Consider the following 19,973-nt stretch of genomic DNA (forward strand, 5'->3'; position numbering starts at 1 on the left):
ATTTCAAGTCCCCCAAACCAATTTTTTTCAGTGCCCGCTTAAGGAACTGCAGAACAAACAAACAGGTCTGGTACTTCTCTTGGAGCCCCTTCAGCCTCCGTGACAATACCAAATTACAGGGCTTTTCCTCCCAGATGTGGTCTCTTTTCTCTCTCTCTCTCTCTTTTTTAAAGATTATCACCCATTCATCCATTGTGTTATCTACCATTTCAAACACTTTGCAAATACATTGCATTCTGAATCTCTCTCCAGTCTCCTAAGAATCTGGGAGGAGCTAACGAATGCAATTTGAATAATAATGAAGCACCTGAACAATTTAATTATGAAAGGTAGCCCTAGAGACTCTATAAAGGGGTTGAAAGGCTTTATCTACAAAAATGTGGCCTGTGTGCTCAACTGTGGGACCAATTACAGAGAGTGCAGAAGACAGGGGTGCACAGGTGCAACACCAGTTTAAGCAAATGGATTATTAGCACAAACCCTCCCTAGAGACAGGACACTACGAAAAAGGATGACTTAGAAAGCTTCTCTCATCTATTAGGCACAAGGTTTAGTTAACTCTCTCCCCTTTCTGATTGATACAACTTAGAGCCTACCATAGGTAAAATAATAAAAACTGTCCTGGGGAAAAAGTCTTTGTGTAGGTAATTTAAAATAAATTCAATGAATTCTCCATAAACGTTCTCAAAAACCAACAGTCACAAGGATACTTTTATCCCTCACACAATTTCTTCAATGTGAAATATTTAAAAAGTTAGCACACAGCTTCACCTGAGAAGTTATGTTTAAGAGCAACATTCTATTGACCTTTTCGATTGACCATACAATAAAGGGCCTTTTTCTTGATTCTGAGGAAAGTAAAAAGGAATAAATTTTTTCTGGAATCCTAAAAAGCTCTAAGACCATAAGAGAAAAATGCAAGAAGACCCCACGGGCTGAACGACTGCTAAATCTCGCTTGTTGAACAAGAAACGAGAGTTTGCTTCTCAGTGGCAATGTGTTCCCCCGCCCCGCGCTCACTCCCGGGCAGGCACTGGCATGCTCAGGTGGTGACACCGAAGGCAGATAAGGTGTCCTAACAACCATATCTGCCCTGATCCCGGGAAACCCGCGGTCACTCAGTGACTCCGGGATCACCTGTGTGCACCTCCCTCCGCCGCCCCTCAGGTTCCCCCGCGTCTCAGACTGGGCGGCCCTAGGACCCCTCCCGGGGCGACTCGGGACAAGACTGACACCCACAGCTGCTAAAGACCCTGCCAGTCACGCTGCCGCTGGCTGCCTTTTTTAGCCACAACATCTGACCCCGGCTTCAACGGCAGCATTCAGGGAGTGGTCCGAAAGCGCCCTGAGCAGCCCCAACCCCCAAACCCTAAGGAAAGCTCCGGGAGAGGAGTGGGGGAGGCACCGGCCCTACAAGGGGCCAGAGAGCGGACGTTCCTCCTGCCCAGACGCCCCCTCCCTTCCTTCCTCCCCCTCTCCACCCACCCCGATCCCCCTTCCGTCGCCTGAATCCGGGCTCCCCCATTTTGTAGCTCGCGGTTGCTCCTCTGGCACCCCTCCCCGCAACTCCGCTCCACTGGAGCCCCTCCAAGTCCGCGGCCCGCGAGCCTGGCCCGACCGGGGGCGGGAAGAGGCCGAGGGAAGGGAAGGGGAGCGGGCTGAGGACGCGCGGGCCGGGGGGTCTCGCGCTCACCTCCCTCCTCCGCCCCGCTGTCCGGGTCTGCGTCCGAGGAGTCGGGCCCGTCCCCGTAGTCCGCTAGCCCCACCAGTTCATCCTCCTCTTCGTCGTCGTCCTCGTCTTCCGGCTGCGGCTTCCCCAGCACCTGGCTCATCGCGCCCACCCGCCGGCCGTCCCGGGGGCTGCGGGGGTCCCGGCTCGGCGCGAAGCCTTCTTGCCTGCCGCCCGCAACCTATCTCTGAATTTGGGTTTTGTCTGAAGCTTGGCGGGGGGCGCGCGTCCCCCACGGCGGGCGGCGCCCAGGTCTGGGTCTGGCGGTTCCCAGCGCGCCCGGAGCCCCCTCCCCCGCCCAGCCCGCCGGCGGAGGAGTCAGCCGGAGCGCGGCAGTTCCTCCCCGAGGAGGGAGAGAGACTGCGTGACCCGAGTCACCTGACACACACTGTCACACACTCACACACACACACACCCCGCACGGGCGCGCGCGCGCTCGGCCGAGCGCAGGCACCGCTCGGCGGGGCGCTCGGCCGAGGCCGTACACACTCTCACTGGGAGAGCAGGGCGGCACGGGCCCCCCAGACACCCAGACTTGCACACACAGACTTAAGCCCGGTACTGGGTACCCTGGACGAAGCGCAGCCTCCCACCGCGACTGCGCGTCAGGGGCCCCCACGCGCCGATCCTGCACATGGTCCCCTGCACAGGATGGTGGGGAGGGGGGCCGGGGGTGGAGCGCTGCACGCCCTGAGAGTCAATCCCCCAAACACACACCGGCAGTGCACCCAGTGCCCCCAACCTGGGCGGCAGTCTCCAGCTTTCAATCCTGGGCAATGGTTCCGATCCCAAGTGGGCTACCCTCCAACGCTGCGCCCAGGCCTCCACCCCCCCAGAGCGGCGTGCAGAGCACACCGGATGAATTCTGGAACGCCCCGAGAAGAGAAATAGACAGCGGAGGCTCAGTCTCCACGGTGGTTGCCTTTTAGTGTGCGTTTTGGTTCAAAGTGCTTCCCACCAAGAATGTTAAAAAATCAGGCCTACCCAGATGCAAATGTTTCTGAAGTAATACGTGCCTCGTGGCTGACTAGACTGAATAATAATTCCTCTACAGCGACTTGGAAAAAGGCTCAGTGTGTAACACACTCAGGGGCGATTCATGCGCCACCTCCTAACGTCTCATTGTTGCATAGACTGTAATCCCACATGTCAAAATAAAATGTTTCAAAGCTTTTGTGTGTGTGGCGATGTGGGGAGGAGACAATTCGCAAATCAGAATGGCAGCAATGTGGGGGTGAGACTAAAACCTGCAAACCTCCTTCACAAGCTTTTCACCACAGGACGTACCGTACCCACCCTTTCTGGATACTGCAAAAAATCACGTGGATGAACTTCCGTCTGTCAAACACAATACTAACCGGCTGCCTGCCTGGCTATCCAGATCCTACAGGTGCCAGCAGCTCAGCAGGTGGTGTGGGGGAGGAGAGAAGGAGAATGGGAGCTGAGGCTGGAGGCTCTCCTGGTTCAAGGGTGCTGCCGCTGTAGTGAACATCTACTGAGCACTTACTATGTTCCAGGGGCTGGGCTAAATGGGGGCTTAAGGATGCTCAGGACAATACTCCTGGCCTGGAGGAGGTCTCAGCCTAGTAGATACCAACTCAGATTCTGGATTTTTTTTAGTAGTTCTGGGAGTTGAAAGTGGATACAGACACCTTCTAGGAGGTGGTGGTTTCTAACTGGAAAAGGTCCTGGGATTTTCCAGGTGGAGGCAGTATAACTTGGTATGACTGTATCAGTCAAGGTCCTTCCTGGGAGGTAACATATGGCACAGGCAAAGATTTTAACTAAGAAGACTATGGTAAGTGAAGGGACAATTTACAAGAATATGGGCAGGGTTTAGGGATTCAACACAAGGATTAGCAACAGTGGGAAAAGATTATCACCCCTAAATTTGTCGGGGTAAAGGAAGGGAAGTGGAGTCCTCTAGAGAGGCAGCAAAGCACTGGTTCAGCCACTGGAGAACCACCTCACATCGAGGAGAAAGTAGGAGGAAGAAGTACCCTGACCTCTCTCTCCTCCCATTCTTCACCCTTCGGTAAGTGCCTCCTATTGGCCAAACTGGAAGCCAGAGGTCAAGGTGTAACCCAAAGCCCCTCAGGTTCTTGTCCTGTCTTATTAGCCCGTTGAAGTAAGACCGACACTGACTGCAAGGGAAACAGAAAGAGGCAAGTTTATTGTCTGCGCCTAGGAGGAGTACGTGGGGTCTAGTAACCTAAGGCCACGTGCTCGCTGACTAAGGGGGCTGGGAGGCTTTTTGTTCCCAGTGGTGTCGGGGCTTGGGTTTGGTATGCGAACTTTCTGCCCTTAGCCCTCCCATGCCTATATCTGGGGTCCAGGGGGCCCGTTGAAGGATGTGATTTCTTCAATCTGTACATGCTTCAAGGTGCCACTCGGGCTAGTTTAGTGGAGGAGCCACTACCTGCTGCGACTTCCTGAAAACTGTTGCTCAAAACAAGCTTGTGGTTAGCAAGACAAAGAGAGGGGGGAAGGGGTGTTGACTGGGGTTTTCAATATGGCTGAGCAGCCTGTTTCAAAGGCAGCCCTGGAACTTCGTCCACAGAAGTCAGCCCCACAACACAGAGATTGGAGAGGGAGGGCAGATAGTGGATCCAGAGGGGGATAGGGAAGCATAACCAGCAAAGCAGGCTTTACTTACTGTCATCACTGGAAGGTACTCGAACTTTCTAACTCTGATTCCTCGTCAGTAAAACATTATCTCCTCCAAGAGTTATTACCCAAACCCATTGCCATCTAGTTGATTCCAACTCATAGTGACCTTATAGGACAGAGTAGAACTGCCCCATACGGTTTCCAAGGCTATAAGTCTTTTCAAAACTAGACTGCCACATCTTTCTCCTGCTGAGCAGTTAGTGGGTTCGAACTGCCTACCTTTCGATTAGCAGCCAAATGCTTAACCACTGCACCCCAAGGCTCCTTCCAAGAGTTATTAGGAGAATTAAATGAGAAAAAAAAAAATTGTTGTACTAACAAAACCGGTTTCTAGGACACAATCTAAGTGCTCAATAAATGCTATTTTCATCCATTCTATAAAAGGAAGTTTCCAAAGGTGATTTAAAGACTTGGGCCTACCCCAGAACGAGCCTACCAGCCTGGGAAGGCCTTTGAGCTGGCTGAATCAAACGGCAGAGGGCTTCTTATGGGACCCTAGAAGCCTGTCCAAGGTCAGTCCAGATCTTCAAGGAATCCTTGGGCTGGTTACTGCATCTGTATACTCCATGGACCCAGGGATTCAGGAAAGGACGATTTATAACCCAAAGCCCCTTGGTGTCTGAGACCCAGAAAGGACTGGGTTACCTGCTTTCCCTAAGAAAGAGATCTTAGGGAGAAACACTGGCAGTAGATTGATAAAATATTTGAGAATCAGACCATTCTTTGAGAAAACTAAAAGGAACAAATCCCATAAAAATTCAATTAAAGCCAAATCCTCAATTATGTTCCACCCCAATCTAGATAAAAGAGCCATAGACAAGTTAAAGATATTCTAATTAACTGTCACTTCAGAAATTTCTAGTATTAATAAAGTTTGTGCAAACAGCACAGAAAAATGCTTTATTGCTTTTCTTCTTTTGCTGTATCATTTTAACACTGTCAGCTTTCAAAAACAAAGGATGTGTTGAAAATATCTTAGGAATAGAAGTTCTTGCATTTAAAAAATCATATGTGTGGGTTATTTTTCCCCAAAATTTAAATGAAAATTGAAAAACACTTAAGGAGCCCTGGAAGCCTTTGAGAAACTCAGTGTGGGCTCTGCTTGGTGACTTGGCTGCTGCCTTGGCCCTCTCTGGCCTGGAGTTCAGGCTGTCTGTGGCTGTCTCCATGGGAGAGCATTCTCAAGAATGTGAAGATTTGTCTCTGGGCTACTCACATGGTTTTTGCTATTGTATGTAACCATGGCAGGTTTCCTTGTATGTGCTATGTGCTTACTAAATGTTTATGGAATGAATGAAAGAAAGAAAAGAAGAGAGGAAAACAATACATAGCAAGGTCTCCACACAGACCTGGCATATTCTTTGAGAGAAAGTTCAAGAAGAAACAGCAAGTTTTCTGCTTACCCGAAAACTTGGGAAATGCTACAGTGAGGTAAATATAAACTGTGAGCTACAAGAGAGCAACCAGGAATGAGCTGGCGTGTAAGAGATGATAACTCTTACTCTTCTGCCTCTGCCTAGCCATCATCAATTCAGCACTGGTTGAAGATTTGAAGATATTACAATAAAATGACTATAAATGCTTACTTTTATTTTTACTAACTCTTCTTAAAAAAAAAAACCTCACAACTTTTAGAGACATAGCATCACAAAAGATAAATTTTGTCTATTGCCCATTAAAATTTAACCAACTAATATTTATTAATATTATAATAATATAATTATTTAATAAATAATAATATTTATTAAGATTTACCATGGACAGGACACGATTAAGTTATAAAATAATATAAACTTCAAAATATTAAGTAAGCATTATTGTTCTCCCCACTTAACAGATTAAAAAAAACTCACGTTAAACAATTTTCCCAAGGTACCTCGTGGAGTGAATGGTGGAACTACTTTGGAACAAGGACAGCTTGACATTAGGCCTTATTCCTATTTAATGGTCTGAGGCTAATGTCAATTACATTACAGCAATTGAGCTGAAATGGGGAAAAGAGTGGGGAACTGGCTCCTAGTCTCCTAGGTAAAGGAGTAAAACACACACCCATAAGCAGTTGCCATGAAGTCAATTCCAATTCATAAAGACCTTATAGGACAGAGTAGAGCTACCCCATAGAGTTTCCAAGGAGCAGCTGGTGGATTCGAACTGCTGAACTTTTGGTTAGCAGCCAAACTCTTAACCACTGGGTCACTAGGGCTCCTAAACACACACAGACTCACAAACATCGATGTGTTGTCTCAGGCCATTTAATTTACAGGATTCTCTGAGAAAAAGAAAAACATTGAAAAGTTTCCTAAGCAACAAAAGTTAGAAAACCTCTTGTAATAAAATTGTTGACCATCATTTTTCCTGTTATTAGGAACACAAATAGAAAGTCGTAGTTTTATATGGCTATATTGTACTGTATTCTAAGCTAAAATATAAAATCTAGGTGTATTTTGGCTTTAAAATTTGAGAATTTGGGTTTTAAAGGTCAGAAGTTTGGGTCCTTATTTCACTGAATTATTTTGCTGTTACCAATAAGATATCTTGTGACAAGAAGGGTTTAAGAGCCATTTAAAAGAACGTGTATAATTTAGGCAGAGTAATTGCAGTCCTGAATAGGGCAAGCAGTTAAACACAGCCTGCATCCTGCATCTTAGCGTATTTTGCGGTATCTGATGGCATTGCGCCTGGTTCCGGCGATTCACGTCTTGAAAGGCTTTCATGCTTTCTCTTAAAATATGTATTTAAAGCTATTAATTCTCTCTCGGAGCAAACAAAGGAAAGAACGGTCTACAAAATTTTGCTGGACTCCTTCTTATCCAAGGAAGCCAACCAAATTTCTCAAAAGGGCAGCGCATAGCCTCAAACTCACCTAAGACAGTTGATGACTTGATGAAATCATTAAAAATCATGAAATTTTAACCGAACAAGGGTTCTTGCCCTGTCCTATTAGGCGATGGAAATAAGACAGACACTGCACCACCAGTCGTAAGGAAAACAGAAAGTGGAAATGTATTGTCTGCTCAGACAAGGAGTAGCCTGGGGTCTAGTGACCATAAGGCCATGTGCTCCCTGTCTGAGGTGGCTGGGGGCTTTTTACTTCCAGTGGCTTCTCGGGGTTGGGTTTGGTGCCCAGAACGCTCTGCCCTTAGCCCTCTCATGTCCACATTTGGCGTCTGGATGTTGAATCAGGTCCGTGATGTTCAGGTCCAAGGACAGACTGAGGACATAGCTCTTCAGGTCCTGCGCATTCGCCAAAATCTTGGTTTGCGCATGAGCAGGACTCTGGCACCAAATTCACTGTGGCTGTGGCCACAGCGTGCTGGGGCCAAACCGTAGTTAGAAGCTGTGGGTTGCTGGGCTGCAAGGGGGGGTGCGGGGAACCGCCGCAGGGTGGGCTGGGGGAGCCGCAGCAGAAGCTTCAAAATCATTTCCACTGAGGCAATCCATTAAAGAGATTTCATTTTTTAAATGTTTTGACATTTTAAAAACACGCATATGCTGGGTTTGGAGGCTTAGGACATCCCAGTTACTTGGCCTAATATTGTTTGTAGTGCTTCTGTTCTACCTCCTAGTTCCAGGTGTAGTGCCTGGGGTCCTTAAAGCTTGCAAGCAGCCATCCAAGGCACAACAGTTGGTCTCTATTCACCTGGAGCAATGGCGGAAGAAGGAGAGCCAGGAAAAGGAGGAGGCTATTTTTTATCAATAGCTAGGAAACCCTGGTGGCGAAGTGGTTAAGAGCTATGGCTGCTAACCCAAAAGGCTGGCAGTTTGAATCTACCACGTGCTCCTAGGAAATCCTATGGGGCAGTTCTACTCTGTTCTATAGGGTCACTATGAGTCGGAATCGACTAGACTGCAGTGGGTTTCTGTTTTTTTTTTTTTTTTTTGGATGCATGGCTAATTGCCTCGATGAAGAACTGCCTTCTTTGTTATGAAACCAGAAGAACTGAATGACGCCAGGCTACCATTACTGAACATTTTGATCAAAGGTCCTATAGAAGAATCCTGACCAAAAGGAGGCAAATGCGGAAGAGAATCACAAGTTCTCCTGGAATCGAATTTTTTTCTGGATAAAACCCCCAAACCTATTGCTCTAAGATAATCTTTAATCCTTAAACCTTAAACCAAAAATATCCCCCTGGAGTCTTCTCTAAACCAAACAATAATTTAGCTTAATTAGTAAAGAATGTCAGCTTTGAGCACTGTGCTCTTTTAAAAACCTATCTATATGGAGGAAACCCTGGTGGCGTAGTGGTTACCAGCTACAGCTGCTAACTAAAAGTTCAGCAGTTCAAATCCATCAGGCGATCCTTGAAAACTCTATGGGGCTTCTACTCTGTCCTGTAGGGTCACTATGAGTCAGAATTGACTCAATGGCAAAGGGTTTGGGTTTTTTGCATCTATATGGGATCAAATTGACAACAGCAACTTGAAAGTTTAGATAGGGAGCTTCGGGGGCAGTGAGTTTATGTCAATGGGTGGAAACAATTCAGAAAAGGAGGGTGAGAATGGTTGTACAACATGAAGAATGTAATCAATGTCACTGAATTGTACATATAGAATTTGTTGAATTGATGCATGTTCTGCTGTGTATATTTTCAACAACAACAAAAAAACAAAATTAATTCATTAAAAAATGTGCACATGGTAAAATAGTTAAACAGCGCAAAAGAATATCTAGTGAAATTTTCTCTTCCTCCCCTGACCTACAATCCAAGAGAAAAACAGTCTTTTAATGTGCAAACATATCTGTAGCCATGATAACCAGCTGCCGTTGAGTAGTAGATTCTGACCTATGGCGATCCCATCTGTGTCAGAGTAGAACCGTGCTCCATAGGGTTTTCAATGGCTTATTTTTTGGAAGTAGATAGGCAGGCCTTTCTTCCTAGGTGCCTCTGGGTGGACTGTAAACTCCAACCTTTTGGTTAGCAGCTGAGTACGTTATCTGCACCACCCAGTGACTTGGAAGCCATTTTAGAAATTTGCATTTTATAATTCTATCCTTTTAACAGTTAATAAGTATTTTTTGAGCACTCTAACAGTGATCAAGACAGACAAGGCTCTGCCCTCATGGCCTATTCTAATGGGACAGATCAATAAGAAAACAAAAAGGAGAAAAAAAAAAACAGAACATGAAGACAATTAGATTTCCAGGTTTGTGCTTTGAAGGAAGTAAACAGGATATGACAGAGTAACTAAGGGTGGGAGGAGGAGCCTATTTAAATATGGTAGTCAGAGAAGACTTCTCAAAAAGGTGACATTTGAATTGACCTTGACCAAGAGAAGAAGATAGCAGAGTGAAAGTCAAGATGGAGAATGTTCCCAGATGGTGTTTCAGCAATTCAAAGTCATGGAGAAGGGAAAGGCCTTGGTGTTGGAGGAACAAAAAGGCCAGCGTGAGGCGAGCAGGGGAGAATGGTAGGCAGCGATGGGAAAGTGATGGGTAAGTCAGGACAAGGAGTTTGCACTTAATTCTAAGTGCCACTGGAAACAATGAAGAGTTTTACGAACAGAGGTAAATGTGTTAAGGTTTATATTTTTAACAACTGACTCTGGCAGACTGTTTCAAAAAATGGCCACAGCCATTCATCCCATCCCACATGTCCTTTTGCAAATGTGACTCTGCCACTTCTCCCATCTAGTTCCCCGCCTCTTGAATCTAGGTAGGCTCTGAGACTTGCTTTAACCAACAGAATGTGGCGGAAGTGACAGTAACATTGTGCAGTCATTCACAAACCGATTCTTCCTTGCCTGCTTCCCAAAGTTGTTGTTGTTGTGTGCCGTCGAGTCAATTCCAATTCATAGCGACCCTAAAGGACAGAGTAGAATTGCTGCGTAGGGCTTTCAAGGCTGTAACCTTTATGGAAAGAAATCATTACATCTTTCTCCTGTGGAGCAGCTGGTGGGTTCAAACTGCTGACCTTTAGGTTAGCAGCCGAGTGTTTAACCATTGCAAAAGCCAGATACTCAAACCCGAGATTCCCTTGTATCTGGCCAGTAAGAGGTGAGGAGGAATCCTACTCACATATGTGGAGGACTTCTAGGAAAGAAGTTTGCTTGTGGTCAAAAGGCTGATGAATCAGAAAAGTCCCTTAACACTACCGTTTCCTGCTTTGAACATGGTTATGTAAGAACACGGTACTTGGAGTAGGGGAAGCCATCTTGCAAGCATGAGGCAACAGGTCTAAGACAGAAAAAAAAAAACAGCACTCTGGGAAGGGTGGAATAGAAAGGAGCGAGCTTGGGTGGCCATGCTGAACTGCTGCACCCAAACCTGGGAATGCCTGGCCCCAAACTTCTTATTCCATAAGAAAAGCAGAAGTCCATTCCTTAAGCCAGTGCTTCCTCACGTTGTTAGGTCATGGCACAAATAGAAAATGGTATTTTTTGTATGGCACACTAAGGTAAATGGACAGACTGCTTGCAGCCAGAGAAGACTGGCTTAGGCCCTGCTTAAACACCCCAGACCTTGTCCACCTGCTCCAAAGGCTGAAAGGGTCAGTAACTTGGCCATACCTGTAACCCATTTATGTCCAGCAGTAGTCTGGATAAATAAATCGTGGTTGTTTTTTTTTTTTTAATTGTACTTTAGATTCAGGTTTACAGAGCAAATTAGCGTCTCAATAAAAAATTAATGCATTCTTTCGTGACATTGGTTGCCAGCTCCACGATGTGTCAACACTCTTTCCTTCTTGACCTTGGGTTCCCCATTTCCATTCCTCCAGCTTTCCCGTCCCCTCCTGCCTTCTATTCCTTGACCCTGGACTGGTGTGCCCATTTAGTCTCCTTTTGTTTTATGAGCCTGTCTAATCTTTGGCTAAAGGGTGAACCTCAGGAGTGACTTCAGTACTGAGCTAAAAGGGTTTCTCCAGTCTCTGTCAGACCAATAAGTCTGGTCTTTTTTTTTGTTGAGTTAGAATTTTGTTCTACATTTTTTCTCCAGCTCTGTCTGAGACCCTCTATGGTGATACTTGTCAGAGCAGTCAGTGGTGGTAGCTGGGCACCATCTAGTTGTGCTGGATTCAGTTGGGTACAGGCTGTGGTAGCTGTGGTCCATTAATCCTTTGGGCTAATCTTTCCCTGGTATCTTTGGTTTTCTTCATTCTCCCTTGTTCCAGAAGGAATGGGATCAGTGGAGTATCTTAGATGGCCGCACACCTGCTTTTAAGACTCCAGTCGCTCGCTACTCACCAAAGTAGAATGTAGAACATTTTTTAATAAACTGCATTATGCCAATTGAGCTAGATGTTTCCCGAGACCATAGTCTCTGCAGTCCTCAGCCCAGTAAAATTTGTTCTTACAATGAAATACTACATAGAGGAGAAATTAAACAGTGGAGTTTCAGAAATACAATGCTGAGTGGACAAAGCAAGTTGCACAGGAATCTTCCACGATGATTCTATTACAAAAAGTTGAAAAACAGACAAAACTGAACAATGCAGTGTTCAGAGATACACATGTATGTAACAGAACAAGGGGATACTGTCGTGATTAAAGGCAGGAAAAGTGTGTGTCAGGGTTGTATCCTTTCACCATACTTACTCAGTTTGAATGCTGTGCAAATAATTCGAGAAGTTGGACTATTTGAAGAAGAACACAGCATCAGGACTGGAGGAAGACTCATTAACAACCTAGGATATGCAGATGACACAACAAAGTGAAGAGGACTTGAAGCACTTACTGGTGAAAATCAAAGACTATATAGCCTTCAGTATGGATTACACCTCAACATAAGGAAAACAAAATTCCTCACAACTGGACCAATAAGCAACATCATGATAAATATAGAAAAGATTGAAGTTTTCAAAGATTTAGTTTTACTTGGATCCACAATCAGTGCCCGTGGAAGCAGCAGTCAAGAAATCAAAAGATGCATTGCATTCGACAAATCTGCTGAAAAAGACCTCTTTAAAGTGTTGAAAAGCAAAGATGTCACCTTGAAGATTAAGGTGCGCCTGACCCAAGCCATGGTGTTTTCTTTTTTTTTTTTTTAACTTTTATTGAGCTTCAAGTGAACGTTTACAAATCAAGTCAGACTGTCACATATAAGTTTATATACACCTTACTCCATACTCCCACTTGCTCTCCCCCAATGAGTCAGCCCTTCCAGTCTCTCCTTTCGTGACAATTTCGCCAGCTTCCAACTCTCTCTACCCTCCCATCCCTCCTCCAGACAGGAGAGGCCAACACAGTCTCAAGTGTCCACCTGATACAAATAGCTCACTCTTCATCAGCATCTCTCTCCTACCCACTGTCCAGTCCCTTCCATGTCTGATGAGTTGTCTTTGGGAATGGTTCCTGTCCTGGGTCAACATAAGGTTTGGGGACCGTGACCGCTGGGATTCCTCTAGTCTCAGTCAGACCATTAAGTCTGGTCTTTTTGTGAGAATTTGGGTTCTGCATCCCACTGATCTCCTGCTCCCTCAGGGGTTCTCTGTTGTGCTCCCTGTCAGGGAAGTCATCGGTTGTGGCTGGGCACCATCTAGTTCTTCTGGTCTCAGGATGATGTAAGTCTCTGGTTCATGTGGCCCTTTCTGTCTCTTGAGCTCATAGTTATCGTGTGACCATGGTGTTCTTCATTCTCCTTTGATCCAGGTGGGTTGAGACCAATTGATGCTTCTTAGATGGCCACTTGTTAGCATTTAAGACCCCAGACGCCACATTTCAAAGTGGGATGCAGAATGTTTTCATAATAGAATTATTTTGCCAATTGACTTAGAAGTCCCCTTAAACCATGGTCCCCAAACCCCCACCCTTGCTCCGCTGACCTTTGAAGCATTCAGTTTATCCTGGAAACTTCTTTGCTTTTGGTCCAGTCCAGTTGAGCTGACCTTTGCCATGGTGTTTTCAATTGCCTCATATGCATAGGAAAACTGGACAATGAATAAGGCAGACCGAAGAAAAATTGATGCCTTTGAATTACGGTTTTGGGGAAGAAGTACAGTCAGAATGCTCCTTAGAAGCAAGGATGGTGAGACTACATCTCACATAATTTGGACATGTTATTAAGAAGGACCAGTCCCTGGAGAAGGATATCATGCTTGGTAAAGTAGAGGGTCAGCAAAAAAGAAGACAACACTCAATGAGATGGATTGACATAGTGGCTTCAACAACGGGCTCAAGCATAAGAAAGGTTGTGCAGGACCATGCAGTGTTTCTTTCTGTTGTACATAGCTATGAGTCAGATCCAACTTGAAGGCACCTAACAATACAACAACATAAATATAACAAGAAGATTATTAAAAAATTCAAGATGGTAGTTTCCTCTTGAGGAGAGGGAGAATATGATCGTGGAAGGCTTCTTGAGTGGAAATATCAGCAAGAGCAGTTTCAGTTGAGTGCTGGGGACAAAAGTCAGAATGGGTGGTAAAGGATGAACTGAAGCTAACAACATGGAATATAGTTCAATCAACTTATTAAGGAAGTGTTGCTGGGAATAGGAGCAGATTATATTTTCACAATGCAGTTAAAATTATCATTCGCAGAGCAGAATTCTTTCTCATGTGGTAAAAGAGGGTGTAAAAATGTAGCTATGTGAGGCTGGCTGTGACTGAGCTGGGGCCCTGGTGGTGCAGTGGTTAAGAGCTTGGCTGCTAAACAAAAGGTGGGCAGTTCAAATCTGTTGTGGTTTTTTTTTTTTTTTTTTTGTCATTGAGCTGAACAGAGGGGCAAGAATGGAGCAGCAGACAGGGAGCCCTCCTCACATGAAGGGAGATTTAGGCATCTCTTTTCATTTGCTGCCCAAAGCCTGTGTACCCACTTGGAGATCAGCAAGCAAAGCCTTCAAGAAGCTCACCCACCACCTCTGCCTTCTGCTCTTACGAGGCACCCATGCCAGGAATTCCCATTAATCGAGGTCTCTTAACAACCACAGACCAGTCAGCTCCCAGAAGCACTCACATGCCTTGTAGTCTGGCTTGGGCTTTCTGTTTCTTTTAGCAGAATTAATGCATAATTGTTCTGACTGCCCACAAACATAACTTAAAATCCCATCTCATTGTGACTTTATGATGATTTTTAAGCCTCCCTAGAGAAGTAGAGGAGTCCCTGGGGGGTTCAAATGGTTAAGGTGCTCGGGAGCTAAGGCTGGAAGTTCAGCCCACCCACAGGTGGCCTGGTGATCTACTTCAAACAATCAGGCATTGAAAACCAGATGGAGCACGCTTCTACTCCGAAAGATATGAGTCGTAACTGGCTAGATGGCAACTGGTTTAGACAAATGGAGCACTCTGTTTCTTTGGAAGTTTCTTCAAAGGACTAGTTAGGAAAACTCCTTAAAAAAGCATAAGGGAGAAATGATAGCACGGGAAGATTATGTGTACATACCTTGACCTTGGGGGTTCACCTGGAGCCCAGTGATGACCTCCATGGAGAGGAAACCATAGCCACTAGTGGGCAAAGAAGGGTCTGTATTCTCTTAACAACTCCGGGTCGGCAGTGACAGGCATGGGGACAGATCTGAAGAAGGCCAAAGGAAGTAAGTTTTCAGAGCCTGCAAAGTAAAACTGCAGCTATGACTATGGGGTGGGGGAAGCTCCCTAAAGTAGTAGGGGAAAACCAAACATCTTGGCTGCTAACCAAAAGATCAGTAGTTCAAATCAACAAGTTGCTTCTTGGAAACCCTATGGAGCCGTTCTAGACTGTCCTATAGGGTTGCTATGAGTCAGAATTAACTCGACGGCAATGAGTTTGTTTGGTTTGGTGTGGGCAGGGGCTCTTGGAATTTCTCCTGGCTGGGTAATGCTCCCTGAAGGAGAGAGGGGGACAAATATCTCAAGAAAAAGGAGGATATCACCATGTTTCTGTTTACCCTGGAAACCAGGCCTACTTCAGAAAAAAAAAAAAAAAAAAAAAATTTTTTTTTTTTTTTACTTCAGAAAAGGAATGGGAAAATCAGGTTCAAAATGAGCTGTCCAAAGCCTCAGGTAAGACTGAAACTCTATTCTAGGGTTTTTGCCTACCTCTCCACCTCTCTGCATTTGCAGAGCAGATACCTGTTATGCTTTTTCATAGGGTAGAATAAGGTCCCATTCGTTCATTCATTCAACTATAATTTATTGAGTACTTACTATGTTCAGGGCACTATACTTCTTGTTGTTGTTAGGTGCCGTCCAGTGGGTTCCAACTCACAGTGACCCCATGTAGAAAAGAACGAAACACTGCCTGGTTCTGCACCATCTTCACAATCGTTGTTATGCTCGAGCCCATTGTTGAAGCCACTGTATCAATCCATCTCATCCAGGGTCTTCCATTTTTTCACTGCACTCTATTTTACCAAGCATGATGTCCTTCTTCAGGGACTGGTCCCTCCTAATAACATGTCCAAAGTATGTGAGATGAAGTCTTGCCATCCTTGCTTCTAAGGATCATTCTGGCTGTATTTCTTCCAAAACAGATATGTTCTTCTGGCAGTCCATGGTATATTCAATATTCTTTGCCAACACCATAATTCAGAGGCATCAACTCTTTCTTGGTCTTCCTTATTCATTGTCCAGCTTCCCTATGCATATGAGGCAATAGAAAACACCATGGCTTCGGTCAGGCACACCGTAGTTTTCAAAGTAACATCTTTGCTTTTTAACACTTTAAATAGGTCTTTTGCAGCAGATTTGCCCACTGCAATATGTCCTTTGATTTCTTGACTGCTGCTTCCATGGGCATTGATTGTGGATGCAAGTAAAATGAAATCCTTGACGACTTCAATCTTTTCTACATTTATCATGATGTTGCTCATTGGTCCAGTTGTGAGGATTTTTGTTTTCTTTATGTCGAGGTGCAATCCATAATGAAGGCAGTAGTCTTTGATCTTCATCAGTAAGTGCTTCAAGTCCTCTTCACTTTCAGCAAGCAGGGTCGTGTCATCTGTACAACACAGGTTGTTAATAAGTCTTCCTCCGATCCTGATGCCCTGTTCTTCATGCAGTCCAGCTTCTCGTATTATTTGCTCACCATACAGATTGAATAATATGGTGAAAGAATACAACCCTGACACACCCCTTTCCTGATTTTAAACCACTAAGTATCCCCTTATTTTGTTCGAATGACTGCCTCTTGATCTATGCACAGGTTGCACATGATCACAATTAAGTGTTCCAGAATTCCCATTCTTTACAATATTATCCATAATTTGTTATGATCCACACAGTCAAATGCCTTTGCATAGTCAATAAAATACGGGGAAACATCTTTCTGGTATTCTCTGCTTTCAGCCAAGGCCCATCTGACATCAGCAATGATATACCTTGTTCTGTGTCCTCTTCTGTATCTGTCTTGAATATCATGGAGTTCCTTGTCAAAGTACTGATGCAATGTACTGATTTTGAATGATCTTCAACAAGTTTTTACTTGTGTGTGATATTAATGATATTGTTCAATAATTTCTGCATTCTGTTGCATCACCTTTCTTTGGAATGGGCACAAATATGGATCTCTTCCAGATGGTTGGCCAAGTAGCTGTCTTCCAAATTTCTTGGCATAGATGAGTGAGCACTTCCAGTGCTGCATCTGTTTATTGAAACATCTCAATTGGTATTCCGTCAATTCCTGCAGCCTTGTTTTTTGACAATGCCTTCAGTGCAACTTGGACTTCTTCCTTCAGTACCATTGGTTCTTGATCATATCTTACCTCCCGAAATGGTTGATGCCAACTAATTCTTTTTGTGATTCTGTGTATTCCTTCTATCTTGTTTTGATGTTTCCTGCGTCCTTCAATATTTTCCCCATAGAATCCTTCAATATTGCAACTTCAGGCTTTAATTTTCTCTTCAGTTCTTTCAGCTTGATAAATGCTGAGCATGTTCTTCCCTTATGGTTTTCCAACTCCAGGTCTTTGCATGTTTCATTATAATACTTTGTCTCCTCGAGCTACCCTTGGAAATCTGTTTATCATTTCTTCCATTTGCTTTAGCTATTCTATGTTCAACAGCAAGCTTCAGAGACTCTTATGACATCCGTTGTGGTCTTTTCTTTCTTTCCTGTCTTTTTAATGACCTCTTGCTTTTTTCATGTATGATGCCCTTGATGTCATTCCACAACTCGTCTAGTCTTTGGTTATTAGTGTTCAATGTGTTAAATCTACTCTTGAGATCTTCTTTAAATTCAGGTGGGATAAAGTCAAGGTTGCTCTTTGACTCGTGGCCTTGTTCTAATTTTCTTCAGCTTCAACTTGAACTTGCATATGAGCAAGTGATGGTCTGTTCCAAAGTCGGCCCTTGGCATTGTTCTGACTGATGATAGTGAGATTTTCCATTGTCTCTTTCCACAGATGTAGTCAATTTGATTCCTGTGTCTTCCATCCAGCGAGGTCCCTGTGTTTAGTTGCCATTCACATTATATAAAAAAAGGTGTCTGCAATGAATAAGTCATTGGTCTTGCAAAAGTCTATCATGCAACTTCTAGTGTCATTTCTATCATCAAGGTCATATTTTCCAACTACTGGTCCTTCTTTGTTTCCAACTGTCAAATTCCAGTCACCAGTAATTATCAATGCATCTTGATCGCATGTTTGATCAATTTCAGACTGCAGAATTTAGTAAAAATCTTCATTTTCTTCATCTTTGGCCTTAGTGATTGGTATGTAAATTTGAATAATGGTCATATTAATTGGTCTTCCTTGTAGGCGTATAGATATTATCCTATCACTAACAGCGTTGTATTTCATGATATATCTTGAAATGTTCTTCTTAACTATGAATGCAATGCCATCCACTTCAATATGTCATTCCCGGGATAGCAGATCATATGATTGTCTGATTCAGAATGGTCAGTGCTGGTCCATTTCAGTTCACTAATGCCTAGGATTTCAATGTTTATGTGTTCCATTTCATTTTTGACGATTTCCAATTTTCCTAAATTCGTACTTTGGACATTCCACGTCCCCATTATTAATGGACGTTTGCAGCTGTTTCTTCTCATTTTGAGTCCTTCTGGATCAGCAGATGAAGGTTCTGAAAGCTTGATTCCATCCACGTCATGAACATCAACTCTACTTTGAGGAGGCAGCTCTTCCCCATGTGTACTTTGAGTGCCTTCCAAATCTGAAGGGCTCATCTTTCGGCACTATATCAGTCAGTGCTCTGCTGCTATTCATAAGGTTTTCACTGGCTAATTCTTTTCCGAATTAGACCACCAGGTCCTTCTTCCTGGTCTGTCTTAGTCTGGAAGCTCAGCTGAAACCTGTCGGCCATGGGTGACCCTGCTGGCGTTTGAATACTGGTGGCATCCTGTCCAGCATCACAGCAACGCATGATGCACCACAGTAGAACAAACTGACAGAGGCGTGGCACTATTCTAGTTATTGAAAAACTACCTGTGAACGAAAACAGACTGAAAATGCCATGTAAAATGTGTAGGCTCCAAGCTTTTGCTGGATCCATATGGATGGTTTTGTGATGCTGCTCACAGACAAGCTGTTTAGAATAAAGGCTTCTTTTCCCCTCTCCAGCTGTCCTAATGAATCTGGATCATTCATCACTGTTGTTTAGCTTCTACTAAGCGGCCCCGATTGAGTGAATTATGGCTATTCTGAAATAACCACTTGTCTATGAGTTGAGGACTTGATGTTTCTCCTCCCGATTTATCTCTACCTCCAGTAAACCTGACAACCTCACCCCAATACATCCCCCTTTCCTCCCAGTCCTCGGAAGGAGGCCGCTTGGGAGCCAAAAGGGCACTGGCGCCGAGTCGGAGTGGGCTCCAGACTTAGGCCAGCTCCAGGCCCCACGGGAGACCACCTCCTACTGAAGCCCTGCTTGGGATGGGGCGTTGATCGCTCCCGCCGCTGTGCCCCGGGCCGGCCGCTGCGGGGCGCTGTGACCCCACCTTCAGGGCGGCAGGAGGGGAAGGGCGGAGCGCAGGGCGGAGGGCCCTGAGGGCGGCGGGCGCGGCGGGCTCCACCGGTAACCTGCGGGAGCGCGGCGCGCGGCCAGGCGAGCGGGCGGCGGGAGGCGGCGGCGCGGGGCGGCGCCGAGGCCCAGGGCCCGCCGGAGCCAGCGGGAGCTTGTCCCCATCGTTTCCTCTCGTCCCCTGCCCGGTCGCCAGCATTGGTCCCTGCGGCGCGGACGCCCGACACGGGAGAGAAAGGTACCGTGCGATCTCGGCGGGTCCTTTCGAGACTCCCCTAATGCGAGGGCCAGCGCGCCCCACTTCGGGAGGCTTCTCGTCTGGGGAGGCGATGTCGGGGATAGGGAACGCTGCTCCCTGGGTGCCCGCAGACCTCTGCTGGCGGGGAGAGGAGCCAGCCGGAGCGCGTCGCCCCCTCTGCTGCGGCCTCCGGGAAAGTCCGGGCGGGAAGGTCTGTCGGAGGGCACTTCCCTTTGAGCTTTGCCTCAGTTGTCTGTCTGGAATGGAACTTGGAGGAGGGCTTAGAGAACTTTTCATCTTTGCTTGTTCCCCATCCTTTCCCCAGGAGCTTCAAAGAGTTTGGAGAAAGTGCGGGAGGGGGCGGGCGATGGTGGCACCAGGTATGTCTCCCAGCCTGGGCGGCCGGCGGTCCCCGCTGCCCTGGGCGGTCCCAGAGTGACCCGGCTGGGCGCGCCGGCAGCGGGTCCCCCGCCATCCCACACCGCTTTGAGGTACCGAC

The 19,973-nt window shown here is 45.7% G+C and overlaps 2 protein-coding genes across 5 annotated transcripts in view; one reads left to right on the top strand and one right to left on the bottom strand.

Moving 5' to 3' along the window:
* Positions 1-2,110, bottom strand: part of RRAGD (Ras related GTP binding D) — a 51,718-nt gene extending 49,608 nt beyond the window's left edge. Inside the window, exon 1 of the mRNA XM_049897253.1 lies at positions 1,694-2,110. Within this exon, the coding sequence (XP_049753210.1) occupies positions 1,694-1,832 (139 nt within the window). The 5' untranslated portion in view covers positions 1,833-2,110. The remainder of the gene's footprint in view (positions 1-1,693) is intronic.
* A 1,002-nt stretch (positions 2,111-3,112) lies between these two features.
* ANKRD6 (ankyrin repeat domain 6) overlaps positions 3,113-19,973 on the top strand; it is a 211,810-nt gene continuing 194,949 nt past the window's right edge. For 3 of the 4 annotated variants that reach the window (XM_049897262.1, XM_049897286.1, XM_049897295.1), the window contains exon 1: positions 3,113-3,764. The gene's annotated coding sequence lies outside the window, so the exon portion shown is untranslated. Of the gene's footprint in view, positions 3,765-19,387; positions 19,475-19,973 lie in introns of those variants that run through there. The other variant, XM_049897271.1, reaches the window with a different exon arrangement.

The sequence above is a fragment of the Elephas maximus genome, chromosome 1, assembly GCF_024166365.1.
Source record: "Elephas maximus indicus isolate mEleMax1 chromosome 1, mEleMax1 primary haplotype, whole genome shotgun sequence".
Classification (NCBI taxonomy): domain Eukaryota; kingdom Metazoa; phylum Chordata; class Mammalia; order Proboscidea; family Elephantidae; genus Elephas; species Elephas maximus.